The 17,085-nt window shown below is 39.3% G+C and overlaps 1 protein-coding gene across 4 annotated transcripts in view; it reads right to left on the bottom strand.

Moving 5' to 3' along the window:
* The window catches only part of ascc3 (activating signal cointegrator 1 complex subunit 3), a 193,131-nt gene that overhangs the window by 81,886 nt on the left and 94,160 nt on the right, over positions 1 to 17,085 (bottom strand). For all 4 annotated transcript variants that reach the window (XM_039805613.1, XM_039805615.1, XM_039805614.1 and 1 more), the window contains 3 exons: positions 9,810 to 9,986; positions 8,339 to 8,410; positions 3,579 to 3,713 (listed from right to left, as the gene is read on the bottom strand). In XM_039805613.1, coding sequence (XP_039661547.1) covers positions 3,579 to 3,713; positions 8,339 to 8,410; positions 9,810 to 9,986 — 384 coding nt within the window. The remainder of the gene's footprint in view (positions 1 to 3,578; positions 3,714 to 8,338; positions 8,411 to 9,809; positions 9,987 to 17,085) is intronic.

Here is a 17,085-nt window from a genome sequence, read left to right as displayed (position 1 = left end):
TTATAAATGCTTTAGGCTGCCCTAAAAGTCATTGTAGGACCAGATTAATATGCAACTTCATTTTATACAATATATGTAGTAGGGGGTCCCTGATCCGTCTCTATTTCAGTTAAGGGGTCCTTAGCTTAAAAAACGTTGAAGACCCCTGGATTAAGCAATACAACTTGCTAGTAGACATGAAAAACTTCCACTGATCTGACAGAAAATGAATTGCCAACTCTTTTGTATGTATACATAATTAATAATAATAATAATAATAAATTGAATTTATATAGCGCTTTTCATGGACTCAAAGTCAGTGTTTATGTTACTATAATTACAGACATTGTTACTAGTTTCAGATTCTCAGTTCTGAGAATGTTTTATCTTATGCAATAGTAAACTGACTGCTTTGGGTGGACTGTTGGTTGGAAGATAAATTGTGATTGATATCTTTCCCCATTCTCTGATATTTTATTGACCAATGATTAATAGAGAAACATCTTGGTAGATTAATCAATAATGGAAATAGTTAGTTAGTTGCAGCCGTATTTGCTAGGGTTACTTTTTAAAGTTCATTGTTTTTGGTAATTTAAATATTTGCCTCCCAAAGCATTCAAGTCGTCAAGCACAAGGCAAACAATTAACATTTCAATGTTCGATTCAACATGCAGCACAAACACGACTGGCTCTCCCCTAGGGAAGCAGTGTAATGTGCTATCAGTTCATTTTCAGTAATCACACTACATTTGAAACGGGATAGAATTTTCCCCATTATGTTTGTAAAAACAAAATCTGGGTGGCATTACATTTCCTACCAAACAAATTTGCTAATGCTAAATAATTAGTCATTAGGCATGTACTGCAACGAGTTGTCTTTAAATGAGCAGGCCCTCTTAATATAATAAAAAGCACTGTTATAACATGATTTCACTGACCATAATAAGTCAACTTTTCTGTGCGAGTTGCACCAACAGTGGCAGTTCTGTCCCACAGAGTTATTTAAACTAACAAAAAAGGTCAGGGGCTGCATGGGACCAACTCTGGGTTTGTGCTGACTAGAAAATATAGCCGACCTTCAGCACATCTGATCAATCACCAGTACTACTCTAAGCAGTATTCCCTGTAGTCTCGCATTGCCAGACCTTCCTCCACTGCGCTGCACAGGAAGGTCTGGCTAGTCCATACAGCATTCCGGAATGGGAGAAAAACGTGCTTTGGTTTATTGGCATTTCTTTAAACCAATCACAATCGTCTTGGGCGGTGCTAAGCGCCAGAAGGAGCCACGGTGGCGCAGCAAAATAGCCTCAGGTAGGAACGTTTTGGTGGAACGTGTATGTTCAAAAGTTGTTTTAATCGTGCGAGAGAAAACTCAGATTGGACAGATAGTCTAGCTAGCTGTCTGGATTTACCCTGCAGAGATCTGAGGAGCAGCTAACCATAGTCCTCTGAAATCCACCGGAGTTTAAAACGGCAACACAAAGAAAGAGGAAGGGGACGGACATCCGGCCGAAAATGAGGGAAATCCGGCGGTGCAATCCTGGAAGTGAAACGTCGTGGATTTAGACTATATTCCCTGTAACTTCTGATGTTAATTGTATGACACAGCTATTACAACCCAAGAATTACAGGCAGCACTGTCAAAGCATTTTTATAATACACCATTTCAATACTAAGTGTACACAGATGATCCAAAGACAGGACTGTGGCACTGTTATGTAAAACGCCCCTTTCTAAATGTGTTCATTATTTTACTCAACAGCACTTTGGCTCACCAAAATCTGCATTTAACAAGAATTGATTAGAGTGGGTGCATTAGGATATCTAAGCTTGACTGACAGCCTCTCCAACCCCCCTGAGATTAAGCCAATTAAATAACATTAGGATAGAGAAAAATGTAGTGGAATCACTTCTGACTTTCAAAGCTGGATAAATAAACGTTAAATCATATGACTGACCTTAGAGGTGCTTTATTTCACTGCATATGCATATTGGAGATTAAAAAACACCTATAAATATTAATGCGGGGCAATTTCCGGAGTGCAAATAAGCAGTGCATTATCTCTGTGTGGGCTTAAAGTGGAATCAGCCTGATGCCTCTTCCTTTGCCAGAGCGGGCCAGACCGACAAACACTCAAAACCGGACTAATGGAGTGGATAAAACTCATTATGTTGGGACACAGGCAGAAGGGCTAGGAGTGAATTAATGTACAGTTAGTGCAACAACAAGACTCATTCATGTACATATACTGCAGGAACGCGGGTTGCACAATTGCTTTTAAAAGTGCAGTTTCACAGACTAACCAGGCCACAACGCACCATTTTTAGTCGCCCAACACAATCTCTTGTCTCCATTTCCAGTTTTAGAAAGCATGAAAAGTGATCTGATTTGTATACATATCCCATTTAAATAGAGGAGAGATTAGAGGCGCATCAATCTTGGCTCAGCCCTAGGGAACGAAGGAAAAGGTTACTAAATTTATCACTCTGCCTTCTGTTGCAGGAGATTTAAATATGGGAGTAGGACTGACCATCCTCTGAGGGAGAATGTAGCTCCACCTCTGTGTACTCTCACAGCACAGAGACCATTTATTACACACGCGCGCGCACGCACACACACACACACACACACACACACACACACACACACACACACACACACACACACACACACGTCTCTGTTGATGCTTTTAAAATGCAGCTAAAGACTCACATGTTTAAACTCGTCTCATGTTTGTAGATGTGTTTTTTAAGTCTTTAATGTTTTATTTCCATTGGTATTTTATTTATTTTTTGATTGCTCATTTCCTGTTTGGATCTTACTGTATTTATTTTTATCGTGTGAAGCACTTTCTGACTTTATCCGTGAAAGATGCTATACCAAATAAACTTATTATATATTACACACACACACACACACACACACACACACACACACACACACACACACACACAAAATCAGTGTCCTGCCATCATGCCTGCCCACACATGCAATATAGCACCAACACTGTGTTGTACGGAGTGACAGTAATAATGAGCTGTGAATCAGGAAGTCCAGTGTTTCTCTTCTCTATTTACATATCTGTTCTCTTTGGCTTTACCAGTTCAGTTCCACAACCAGATACTGTGTGGCTCTCAGTGTAAAAAAAATTGGTTGGCAAGTTAGTCCAAGAAACTGTCTGAATAAACACAAGTTTAAGAACTTTGTTGTTTAAGAACGAGGATTTCCTCTTGGAAATGATTTGCATTGTTTGTATTTCACACCTAAAAATATGGCTTTATGTTAAATTTTGCTGCTGTTAGAAGAAAAAGTAGTGGCACAGTGAAATCCATCTAACATCCTGGCAGAATACGTGGGGCTGGAAGCGTGACTTAGTGACTACTTCTGGGGCTAGTTGACAAACTACTAGCCACTGAAACACTAGCCAGCTGGAAATGTGCCTCTTACCAGACAATAAGTCAAAGTGTATATGATGTTATTATCTAATTTTCTAGATGAGTATAGGAGAACAATCTACTGTTAATAAGCTGAAATAAAACATTGATGACTTTTCGGCCTTTAAAAATATTAGAACGATGTTGTTGAAAGGCTTTTCTACCTGTTTCTCACACTGGCCGTAGTCTGGACCCTGGTCTGGTTGGAAGAAGCATATTTCTCCGTGGTTCTTTGCCATCTCGATCAGCCCCATGGCCGTCCTCACCGTGGCATTACGAGCGTGGACAAACACCATCACCTAAGGCACACAGAGATACAACATGGATAGGTTCCCAACATCGACACAACACATCATTCCATGAAGAAATTCAGCTGGTACTGCAATCTGTAGAATTCCAATTTCAAGGTAATGCATTCATGTAAAGCAGTTGCAGACTCCCCAAACTCTTCCGCGATTGTAATCAAGCAGTCGAGTCTAGCAACTATTGTGGTGGTGCTGTTAGATTAGAGAGTATGGAGTGGCTGGGTTAGCTCAGTTGGTAGAGCGTGCGCACACGTATGGAGGTTTATGCCTCGACACAGAAGGTCCAGGGTTCAGGTCCGACCTGTGACGGTTTCCTGCATGTCTTCCCCCTCTTTCTCCTCTTCCACGTCTAGCTATCCTATCCATTAAAGGCGGAAATGCCAAAAATAAAATCTAAAAATATAGATAGATTGGATGGACTTTAATTGATCCCAAATTGGGAAATGTCAGTGCCACAGCAGCAAAATATCAGACCCAACATAAAGTGATTAGATGCTGTTCCACCCCAATCCAGCTTCAGTGCTCCTTGTCCTAAATGATTTGAGCGTGTATAAACTCTACTGGAGGCATGAACAGCATTCTTCTAATAGATTGTCTCATTTTGTGTGTTGACGATGGTATTGTCAGACACATCAAACCATTCAGTGAGCCCTGTGACCTGTATGGAAACGTCGGCATTCGTTACGGTTCTTCCCTCACTTATTTAGGTTCTTCCTTTATTTGGTGATGCACCTGTGTATGTAACATTTTATACTCACCATGTCTATATTCATTCCTGAGTAGGGATGCTTGACTTAAAGGATAGGTTCAAACACCTTTTTAAAGTCCACCTTAAAACAACAGTCAGGTGCCTATATGAACATTGAAACAGGCTTTGATTGCAAAAAGTAAGGAAATTTGTGTTTGGGAGATTATTTCTCTTTCAACAATGCTTTTTGGCAATAAATCTTATACCGTTGGAAAGCCTGCTTAGTTACCTTACAAATGGTGCCCCATTTGTAAGGAACATGCATTAGTGGGATGAGCAGCAGCGCTGAGTATGTGGTTTGCGCCCATAAAAAATTTGCCAAATCTTCTCTGCCAATGCCAAACAGATTATTTTGCTGTTGAAATAATCTACCAAACACAAATGTCCTTACTTTTTGTGCTAAGTTTAGATACTATGAGCTGATATATGAGTTTTCGGCCAATATGCAGTGGGGCGGGCAAGCTTGTCTGTTCCTGAATCACTGAGTGAGTGATGAAGTTACAACATTGGTCAGTCGAGTGTTTGAGTTTCCCGATTGGCCATTGCTCTTTCAACATGAATAGGCACAAACAGTCTGATAATACGTCTTCAGGAGGCTTTTACAATGATGCGCAAACAGTCCTCAATTGGTCCCTGAAGAGGCTTTCACAGCGACGAGGGGACAGTCCTCAATTATTGACTCACCGAGTTACTACTTCTAGGACTCATAATTGTGTGTTTATTGTGTGTTTAGAATAGAATGGAATACACTTAATTGTCCCTGAGGGGAAATTTGTCTTGGGCATAAATTCTGTTGCTTCACAACACAAACAGGTCACAGAAAAACCATTCTAAAATCAACATAAAAACATAAACACAACATCATAAGATCAACAAAGCATCTTAGAACATACTGTAAAAGAAGGCCACATATAACTGTACAGACAATAAGACATCTTAAATAGCAACTGTAATATTTAAAGTGAGAAGTGCAAAAAAGTGCTGGTGTATTTATTGCACTTTTGCTCTGTTGTGCTAAGATCTACTGTTAGAGTTCAGCAGCTGGATAAACGATAAGAGGACAAAGGCAACAGTAGCACGAGCCCAGGTCGCTACAGAGCCCGGCATCCATGCGTTTATGTGCGATGTCGCCATTTTTTGTTCTCTCGACTGCCCATGACAAATTACTCCTATAGGAAACAATAAAGGCTTATCTTATCTGACTAAACAAAATTGCAAATTCATATTTATCGTCCAGGAATTCACATTATAGACCACTGACTATCCGTGGAATGATTTGGCTTAACTTAACACATTGACCATACACGGTCCAGCCATATGGAGGTACTACAACATATTGAAAATACAGAAAAGGGTGTAACAACAATCTCTAATGATTGCACATTTGATATGAACCCATTGTGTTTACTAACAAAATAGGTAAAATGTGAAAAAAGCCCCTACTTTGGTGTAACAATTTCCTGTACGTAAATAACCATGAAAGGCTTCTTTTTTTAATTTTTTTTTGCAATTTTTTTAGTATTAATATCTATTATTAGACCAAACAATATTGCATGACTGCACAAACATGCAGTAAGCTGTGTGTATCTTCCAAACAGAGTGGGTTCAAAGGGACCACTGCAGCAGATTTTATTTATTGAAGGTGTTTTATCAGCACCGCTGAGCGGTGTGGAAGCATTGTCGGCAGTAACCGCCGGCTTCTCAGCTTATTAAACTTCTTTCTGGCAGCATGCTTCCCACCAGGAGGGTGGTAGAGAAATCATAAAGGAAAATTTCATCCATCAGATCCTCCCAGATGAAATTAATATATGTCACGACCACTTCTTGACAATTTAATCATGTGCGAAGGAGAGGCCTCCCCAGCTGAGCTGTGGCCTCAGCAGCCTTAACCTACAAGTCGGAGTGGACCGTCAACCCGGGGGTAGACAAAGTTGTCAGTGGTGCAGTAAAATCAAGTTGCTTTACAAGTTCTCAAGGGCTACAGCAAAACTCATATTAAGTGTGTCTCTGAGGGAGATAATGTGCAAGAGAGAAGAGGGGAAAAAGCAAGAAAAAGGGTGTGTGTGTATGTGTGTGTGAACACTTGCAATAAAATGATGCAGACAGGATAACAACCGTGCTCAATAGGGAGTTCAACTCCTGTAGCAGATGGGAGCTAAACGGTAAAGTCTGAATTCACAACTTTCATCCTCCCAATAGGCCTTGTGAGGCTGTAGAGTGGAAGCAGAATGATCGGAGGGTGGTGGTTGGTGGATGGGGGAAAGAAGGGGGAAGTAAGGGGAGGGTAACACTGCGGGGATATAAGGACTTCAGAGACTTAAGAGAGCAGGTGTTCATTCCAAACAGTCCACAAACATATTTACTGCAGAAGGACCTATTCATGAAAAGCTACAAAGAAAATATTTTTGTGTTTAATGGCCTAATCATTTTAGCTGGACTTGTAGGCCTGTATATTGTTGGGTAGTTTAATTCATACTAACACATTGTATTATATAAACTACATGTGTTTTGTGTGCAAAACTCTTAATGTGTAAAGTAACTAGTAACTAAAGCTGTCAGATAGGGCTGGGCGATATGGAGAAAATCAAATATCACAATATTTTTGACCAAATACCTCAATATCGCAACGATATTGTAGCGTTGACTATTGGTGCTTTCACAAAATATTTACACAATGAGATTTTTGATGAATAATCAGTAATATGGATATAATAACTAAGTGGGCAAAGGGAAATAATAGAACAGCTAGAACAGTCTGGTAAGTTCAGAAAACGACATCACTTTACTGTAATGCAGCCTCTAAAACCAGGAAAAGACAACACTTACGCCATATCACGATATTACAATATCCAAAATCTAAGACGATATCTAGTCTCATATCATGAATATCGATATAATACCGATATATTGCCCAGCCCTACTGTCAGATTAATGTGGTGGAGTAAAAAGTACAAGATTTCTCTCTGAAATGTAGCGGAGTAGGAGTAGAAAGTGGCATGAAAAGAAAAGACTCAAGGAAAGTACAAGTACCTCAAATGTGTACTTAAGGACAGTACTTGAGTAAATGTACTTAATTATATTCCACCACTGCTCGTATATAACCTTTATTTTAAAAGGTTGTGAAATCTTGTTTCTGTAGTTGAACAGAAAAAGACAATTAAATAGTCAATTGCAATTATATACAGACAATTAATCGTCAAACTAAAATTTCACCACTGTGACACCCATAACCTATAGTCGTCAGTTGTCAGATTTTAGGTTTTATATTTTATGGTTTATTTTTCAGGGACCAAACCTATAACATTATAACAACCAGATGTGAAAGATGCAAGGTGTTTAGGACGTCTAGCCTAGATGCTAATTTGCAGTCTTTGTCCTTGGTCAGGCTTTTACAGAAACAGCAACAACAACAAAACAGTCTATTCAATTCTTAGAAAATACAGAGAGAGAGAGAAAGAAAAAAAGACGTAAAACTTGTGTTGCTAAGAGACACCATTAGTGCTCACATCTCTGTTGTTGTTTAAGCCATAATTTGGCTTTTGTGTTTTAGTTCTGTTTGGGATTTAAGTTCCGTGGGTAAAGAATTCCGTAAGTGTTCACCTTTTACTGACCAGGAGGACTGACCAAAATGTGTTCTGCAGCACATTCTTCACGTTCTACAGCGCCTGGGGCCAGCCCATTTAAACACTTAAAAATAAGTTAAAAAAAATGCAAAAGCATTAGTAAAACATAAAAAAACAAAACATAAACCAACCATTTTTGGCATAGCAATTAAGTAACATTTAAAGGTAGTAAATATTCTTCTAAATGTACTCCTCTATACATTGTATTATTTTTGTACGCTTCAAACATTTAGGAGAAGAGCCCTCACCTGATGACCAGCTTTAACCTGCTCCAGAACTTTGTTGTAGCAAACCTCCTCCATGTCATGAAGCTGCTGGATCTGAACAGGACACAAAATCACAATTGAACTATTTCACTTCACTGATTACCGGTAATTTTTCAACTCTAATGTAACTAATGGATTATATTTGTAACCTACATTCTCTGCATACTCCGGTCAGGTTTGTCTTCTTTTGTTTGTGTTTAATGCTTGCAACTAGACCTCTACTCTGAATGAGAGACATCAGAACACTTTTTGATTGAGCAATGGCGGTAACATAAGGAATACAAAGTATGATGCCAACAGTAAAAGTGACAAGCAAAAATGAAAATATATCACAAAAAAGTGTACACTTTTCCATAGCTGCTGCAAGCCTTGCCTTGCCAAAAGTGGCCTATAAAGTGACCGTTCAGCCTGTGCTGTAATACCATATTGTGCATGTTGCACTCATTATGGGCTCAATAATTATTTGGTTATTTTTGGTTATTGTCCCCCATGATTCTGTATGTACTGAGTGTTAGAAATACGGGCTGCGTGTCGTTCAGAATGTTTCGATACTGGTACCGATTCCAATACCGTGACTTCGATACCGCTTCCTAAACGATACTTTTTTTCCATACCAATTTCATAAAATATAAATAAATTACAACATTACGGCACTAATCTTTGTAATTATTTTCCAGCTCCTACCACGTGAGCCCCCGTCTCTGTGCTTAACGTAGAGTTTTTTCCTGCGTGTCTCTACGACGTGTAGCGTTAGACAGCCAATCACAAACATTATCAGATCTCTGTAGAAGCATGCTGCGTGCTGATTGGCTCACTGACGCTGATGAGATTTACTCCTTAGGTATTGAAATTGGGTATTGAATGACGAGGCATTTTCAGATACTCGATACTTTAGAGGCAGTTCGGTCAATGCCTAAAAAGTATTGAATTCGGTACTGAGCCCTAGTTATAAATAGTGCTGCAAGATGAATCGATTAGTTGTTAACTATAAAAATAGTTATAGCCAAAATTTCTCTGCTTCCAGCTTGTTAAATGTGAATATTTTCAGGTTTCTTCTCTCCGCTGTGACGGTAAACTAAATATCATTGAGTTGTGGACAAAACAACATTTTAAGACGTCGTCTTGGCGTTTTGGGAAACACTGATGGTCATCTTTTACCCTTTTCTGATATTTTATAGACCAAACAACTAATCCATTATTCGAGAAATTAATCTAATAATAATTTTAAGTTGCAGCCCTAGTTATATATAAGTGCTGTGTTGTAGCAGTCATGGCCATACTGATGTAGCAGTCAGGCTCTTCTATTGATAGTTAAAACCAAGTCTTAAGAAGTAGTTCTTCAGTTGTCGAACATATGCAAATGCATTTATCACCTTGAAGAACTGAACCACCTGTGCATGTAAAAGTCACAGTCCTATAGGTTCATACATTCACATCATCTCAGTTTGTTTACCTTGTTAGTGGATTTGATGCCAACAAAGGTCTGTCCAAGGGGCACGGGTCTGAAGCGACTGTCAAAGAAAAAGAGGCCAATGTAGGGGTTGACATGTAGGAAGGTGGCCACATCTAGATAGTTGGGCAGGGTGGCTGATAGTCCCAGGATCCTGATCATACTCTGGGTGGATTCCACCTAACCATCAGACAACAACACAGTATCACAGTTACACCAAGTCATGCATTTCTTCAGGTAGAAGGAGTAGCACTATCTGGGAATCTGTTCCTGAAATGAAATAGAAAAAGGGAATGGAACTGGCTGGCCTGTGAGGTTTACTACATTCCATGATAAAACAGTGAGTACATTTCTTCATCGGTAAAAATGGTTTTGAATATGGTTACCAGTGCTGTTTTTTTGCCAGCACATGCATTTGCCGGGGCGTTAATGATCTCTTCATTACTTAGGATCGCTGATCCTAGATTTCGTGCTGACTCGCTCATAGTGTCACACTTGTTGCAGCAACATCTGTACGGATTAATCACATCGAAAACACCGGATGGCACTGGAACCTTGATGACGTCAGATTTCATTCTATAAGTTTCATTCCATATTCAGACTTTCATTCAATATATTCAGACTTTCATTCAATATATTCAGACTTTCATTCTATTTATTCAGACTTTCATTACATACAGTATATTCAGACTTTCATTCTATTTATTCAGACTTCCATTCAATATATTCAGACTTTCATTACATATATTCAAGTTTCATTACATAAATTCAAGTTTAATATTCAGACTTCTATTCCATATATTCAGACCTTTATTAAATATATTCAAACTTTATATATATATATATATTTCTACAGCAGTATTTAATTCACTAATTAGTTCCAATTGCTCTTAAGCTACCAACAAAAGTCAACACTTCTGCTTCCAGGAAAGGGGGAGGGACTTTGCCCTTTGAGCCACTGGAAACATCTTTGCAGGTAAATGAAGGCCCTGGTCAATATTTGAGACTTTACAGTATGTGTAAGGCTGCATAGCATCTTTCTAACAGAGCAACAGCTGAGCGGTGGTAGTGCCTTAAGACTAAGACCGTCAGCAAAATTCAGGAAAACATCAGCACATTGTAGAAAGTGAAAAAGTGGATTTGGGGTCTATGTCTTTGACTTATGAGATGAAGTAAATGATCTTGCTCATGTCTTTATTTTGTCTTTGAAACCTGAGGAAAATTCAATATGTTTTGTATCACCCTGTAGGAGGAGAGAAAACTGTGTGTGTGTATGTGTGTGTGTGTGTGTGTGTGTGTGTGTGTGTGTGTGTGTGTGTGTGTGTGTGTGTGTGTGTGGGGGTGTTTGCCCTATCTGTGTGCCTCCTGCTGGATGTGACAGGGAAGATTGGTAAGGCCTTTAATGTGATGCAGTACCTGTCAAACCATCCCATCAAGATAAGACCTAACCAATCCCTGCCAGCGAAACAGGCCTGCACTACACATTCACACCACCGCTGTTGAACCTCCACACTGCAGATGTGCATCATGTTCACCTACAGGGAGTCAAACCGTCTGCAGGTTGTTTTACGTTGCTTTTTACTCCATGCAACTATGAGTTTTACTGCTTTCTTGTACAAGAGATGAATAATCCATGTTTCAGTTAAGTTTGTGGCATCATAAAGCTTTATAGCAACGTGAGGTAATTGTGATTAACGGCTGAATTTACAATTCAGAATGGGTAATGAGATTAATACAACTAAATGAATAGGTCACAATATCAAAAGTAGACACTGTTAAGTCCTCCGTGGCTCCGCACTGGGATCCATGTAGTTCACAAAGCTAGAGAGAAATGCGAACATCAAACAAAAGGACTATCAGTAATCGCCAGCAGATGTCCATGCACACCTGAAACGCTGGACCTTGGAAGACTTTATAGCAGGTTAGACACCAACACACTCACAGCTGACTTCTGCCTCTGCAAAAAATCCAGTAAGCTTAAGAACGAAAGAAATAACCCAAGGTCCTGTAAAAAATAAAAAAAATAAAATGTCATCACTATATTAGTGTCATCTTAAAATATGACAATAATCAAGATGGGTACTGCATTTAATACTTACAGTACATGTTGTACACTTATACCTCTACATTCCACAGTATATTTAGATTAATAGTATAGCACATTATTTATTAATCTGTGCAAATCCAATGTAGAAGCATGCCATACCAATACAAGACCTTAATATAAATTTTCTATTAGAATTGTACAAATCATGTAGAGTACATTATCAGGCATATCATACTGTATATATTTAGAGTTACAGCCATAGAAATAGAATGACAGCAGAGACTCCCATTCAGATCAACATAGCAGGATGGCCAGAGCAGTGGCCATTTTTATGTGTACTGTTGCCATTGCAAAGAACTGTGACCGTGGCGGGGTAACTCATTCTATTTCTATGGTCAGTGCACAGTGCTGAGCGCCAGTTCTACTAGTCAAAACAGTTCAACGTCTGTTCTACTCCCATTCCAACTCTATGAGTACAGCCCCAGTTTTCTAATTTAGTTTCTGCTTTAGGTTTTTAGTAGTCTGTATCCACGATGTTCCACTTCCGGGATTGCTCCTTTGCCACCAAAAATTCTGCCGGATGTCCCTCTTTTTGGCCGGATGTCCGTCACCTTCCTCTTTCTTTGCATTGTAATTTTAAACGCCGGTGGATTCATGAGGACTATGGTTGACTGCTCCTCAGATCTCTGCAGGGTAAATCCAGACAGCTAGCTAGACTATCTGTCCAATCGGAGTTTTCTGTTGCACGACTAAAACAACTTTTGAACGCACACATGTTCCATCAAAACAAGTTCCTTCCCGAGGCTATTTTGCAGAGGCACCATTGCTCTGTCCGGCAGTTAGCGCCACCCAAGGCAATTGTGATTGGTTTAAATAAATGCCAAAAAACCAGAGCACGTTTTTCTCCTATCCCGGAATGCTGTGTGGACTAGCCAGACTCTCCTTCGCAGCGCTGTGGAGGAAGGTCTGGCAATGCGAGACTAGGTTTTTGGTAATGTTTTCATATATTTCCTGTCCATCTCTTTCAGTGTCCTTATGTTATATGCTTTGTAATTGATGTGCTTTGGCTGTTGTAATAACATAATTTCCCATTGGTATTAATAAAGTGCTGTATCTCTCTGTCAATTATATCAGGGAAATCCCATCATTGGCCTTACAATGTTTTTGCTGAACTTGAAGGGGCACTCCACCAACTTAACACATAATACTGCTATTTAGTAGTCATGAGGAGCACTACTCAGCCGGTTGAAACAGGCTCTCAAGTCTGAGAAAATAAGCCTGTTGATGTCATCAGTTCGTATTTACAACAGTTACAAAATTATAACAGAAAGCCTGCCTTATAAAGTAAGGGTTTATAAGAATAAAACAAGTCTGAGGTAAGTTTCCATTTTATTCCACGTCTAGTTCTATTCCACAGTAAGCAATAAATACTTTACTTTTTACTCTACTGAATTTATCCGAACGCTATAGTTACTAATCATTTGGAGGATCAAAAATTTAGAAAAAATATTTAACAAGTATGATCCACTATTTTACAGTGCATTAAATTACACGAAGAGATACAACACTAAAAATTAGCTGTCCCTCGTCCAGCTTAAACATTAAAGGGGTGATAGAATGCAAAACCGATTTTACCCTGTCATAGTTGAATAACGACAGTTCGGTGGGTAAATAGGACATACATAGAAGCTCAAAATACCATTGACACCCCTCTACTATGAAAATCTCATATTTTGAAACTGCCGCTGAAAATGGGCGAATCTCAACAAAGCTAGTTGCTTACGTAAGCATCTCAGGACCTGTACCTTTGTCACGCCCATGGGTGTATTAAGAGAACGGTCACGCCCCAACATTTATATAGGCTACACAACTGACCTGAGATCAGGTAGTCTTCTGAATCTAGGTCACGCAGATCTCTGCTATTCCATTACAAAATTCACTTCTGAAACTTATAATGTGTTGAGTTATGTAAATGAACGATTAGGGAAATAAATGCCGCTTGTCCGCGAGTCTCATTGATAGAGCCTGCGGCTGGATGGAGCTCTATTAATGAGAGCTAGCTAGCCTCCTCTTAGAATTCCTCTGAAATTCACAAATATTCATTAACTTGAAATCGGACACCGTTGTTAGCTTTATAAGACCTTTAGGGAGATGTTCTATAAGTGGCATGACGAAATTCAAACTGTAAATATACTTGAATTACGACCAAAAATGAAGCTAACTATCCGTAATTTGTAGCTACACATAGCTAGGATTGAAGGGACAGTCGCAGCTAACGAAACCCCCAATCTTCACAAATATTCATTAACTTGAAATCGGACACCATTGTTAGCTTTATAAGACATTTAGGTAGATGTTGTATAAGTGGCGTGACATGTGTGTAACATGTGGTAAGAGATTGCTGGTGTAACAAGCACGCTGACCGTGCTCTCACTCTCACACACGGGCCATTTAGCTAGCTAGCTGGAAGAGGGGAGCTGAAGGCCCTGGAAAAACCGGTGACTTTGCGCGGGTATGGAGTGCTGTGGGCTGCCGTGACGGAGCTCCAAGTACCTCCCAGCAGGCCGGGGTCTGTGAAGGAAGGCAGGCCAGGTGGCGAGGCAGCTACACAGGCAGCACCGGCCGCTGAACTCCGACACACAGTCTTACCAAATTTGCAATTAGCCATCAATTTTCATAAAACGGCCCATATTTGAGCTTTATATAGTTGATTTCTCACTTAAAAAAAGTCTCAAAAATGAATTTAATAACGAAATAGCCCGATAAACAATGTATAACTTTGCAGTGTCTGAAATATGAGACCTGCTGTCGAGTCTCCCATGTGTATCTCTGTAGTTTGCTCAAACCAGCACGCAGCTCATTCTAAATATTCATGAGCATACCATATTTGGAAGAAAAGCTCTTGTTCCAAATAGAGCCATATTCACAGGGTAGTTAAGGGCCTAATAAAATAGCATTCGGGCAATTTTCAGCCCAACCAATGTTACATACCCTATTAGGAGACCTTAAAAAACAGTATAAAATACCCTATATAATCATTCTATCACCCCTTTAAAATGCTGCTTACATGATAACATTATCAGTAATAGTTTTGTTCATAATACTACTGCCAATACTAAGGGACGTGAATACTGCACTTTCTCCACCACTGCTGTATAAACTATGCTGGATTTCAAAATAAGTTCACTGAAACTAAATGTGGGGATCTGGTGACACTATAGGGGAAATTTGACTAAATCAGGTAGTGCATCCTAAAGCTGCAGAATCAGCAGCAGAACAAGATGAAAACGTCATCCCACATATTATCACTCTATAAAGTTATGGGCAAACACGGTAGCAAACAATGGCTTATTTACACTGTTGCAAGGGGAGATGCGTTGCAGCTCAGAGGAACCGTGAAACAGATAAAACATCACGCTGGCATGAAGGGTTGCTGGGAAAACTGGTAGACTTTTATTTTCAGTCTTCGAAAAGACTTTAAACAAAGAAAAACACAGAGGGAACTCCTCTTTACTCTGCTCAAACGGTTCTGGTGCTGCTACTCAAACATAAGAGTCCACCAACAACTCTCACATTCTACTCACACATTACATATAGGATGAGAGCCCGCCCTCTCCAGTTCAAACTGGCCAATCAAGTCATTACTCAGGTCAGTAATCAGGTGTGGTACATCATCCAGCAATTAACATCATTCCAAACAAATCAACTCTTTGTTAACTGATGGAGGAACTTTAAACAAAGAAAACCTAGTGAGAGTAAATGTCTATATGTATTGAAAAAATAGCAAAATAGTTAGTGAGGGAGTGGGTGCTTCTTCCGTGTTTTGACACCCTGATACCTCTGCATGTGGCCAAGTAATAGTCATCAACAACCCTATAAAACTGCATATTATGGTCATATTGCGGGTATTCAAATAAAAGGCCAAACACCTTCTAGAGATGCAACGATTGACCGGCTGGTGACCAGAATTGGCAGATTTTTACGTGATCGGCCATAACCGGCGACCAGCCGGTCAGTCTGACATATGCCGATTTTATGCCAGTCAAATGCTGTAAATAAATAACATTGTAAAGGCTACCATACACAATGCATAGGAATTATATATATATATATATATATATATAGGCTAGCAAATAATAACAATAAACCGACTATTAATTACATTATTTTAATGCAGTGTAACTACTGTAGCATGTAAATAATGCCAAAAAAAATACACAAACGTGAGCAACATGGGCGTTCAACAACCGCCATTATATCGAATCAATCAATCAGCCATGTGCAACGTAGCTAGCAGGTGAAGAACACAAACAACAAAACCACCAGCTAACAATGAACAGACAACATAAGTTATACGAATTACAGTTCTCACACGCGATTTCCGCTGGCTAGTTATCCTCCGGACAGAGAGTCTTTTTTTTTTTTTCTCTCTCACTTTTCCGCTGGGTGGCACGCGTGCCCGCTCGCATGTCCACGCTATTCTCCAACATGCACTTTAACAATCACTGCTTATAGTACTGCTTTTGTACAAATGCATTACCTGTTTTCATACAGAAGTTTAGTTTGCTAAATAAATCAAATTTTTTTTGTTGGATATTGGATGTGAAAAGAAGGAAATGGTTCTTCCATAACAGGAGTAATTTATATAGTTATATTTTATAACGATTGATTATCTGTTAAAAAAAAATTCTATGTTCTATGCAAAATGTAAACTGTTCTATTGAAGAAAAGATAGAAAATAAATATTTGTGTGTGCTGTAGAAAAAAATGAAATCGGAATCGGCTAAAATCGGTATCGGCAGGTCAAACTCAATGAAAAATCGGAATCGGCCCAGAAAATTGTAATCGGTGCATCTCTAGCACCTACTGTAACTAACTATAAAAAGCATGCCTTCTGTAAGCGTAGGTAGAGCCCAAACGCTCCTTAAATACCAAAGCACGAGAAGAAGACCCACAACAGAGCAACATTAAAGGCCTTTGTAATAAAGGTTAGAGGGACTTTATCTCGAACGCAGTGCATAATTGGTAGCAGCACACCCAGCCAAGAAAATGTAGTCCAAACCAAAGCTCTTCCCAGTAAAACATCAAAGTGATAACTGGCTTGGTGCTGAAGCATTTGCATAAAATGGGGAACAAATATTATTTAGTTTACAGGGATTTCCATATTAATGCGTCTGAAGACGGGAACTTAGCGCATCCGAAGCGGCCTCCGTAATTCCTACAGCGCAATCA

Source organism: Perca fluviatilis, chromosome 7, assembly GCF_010015445.1.
Source record: "Perca fluviatilis chromosome 7, GENO_Pfluv_1.0, whole genome shotgun sequence".
Classification (NCBI taxonomy): Eukaryota; Metazoa; Chordata; class Actinopteri; order Perciformes; family Percidae; genus Perca; species Perca fluviatilis.
This window is presented reverse-complemented; position numbering and strand designations above follow the sequence as displayed.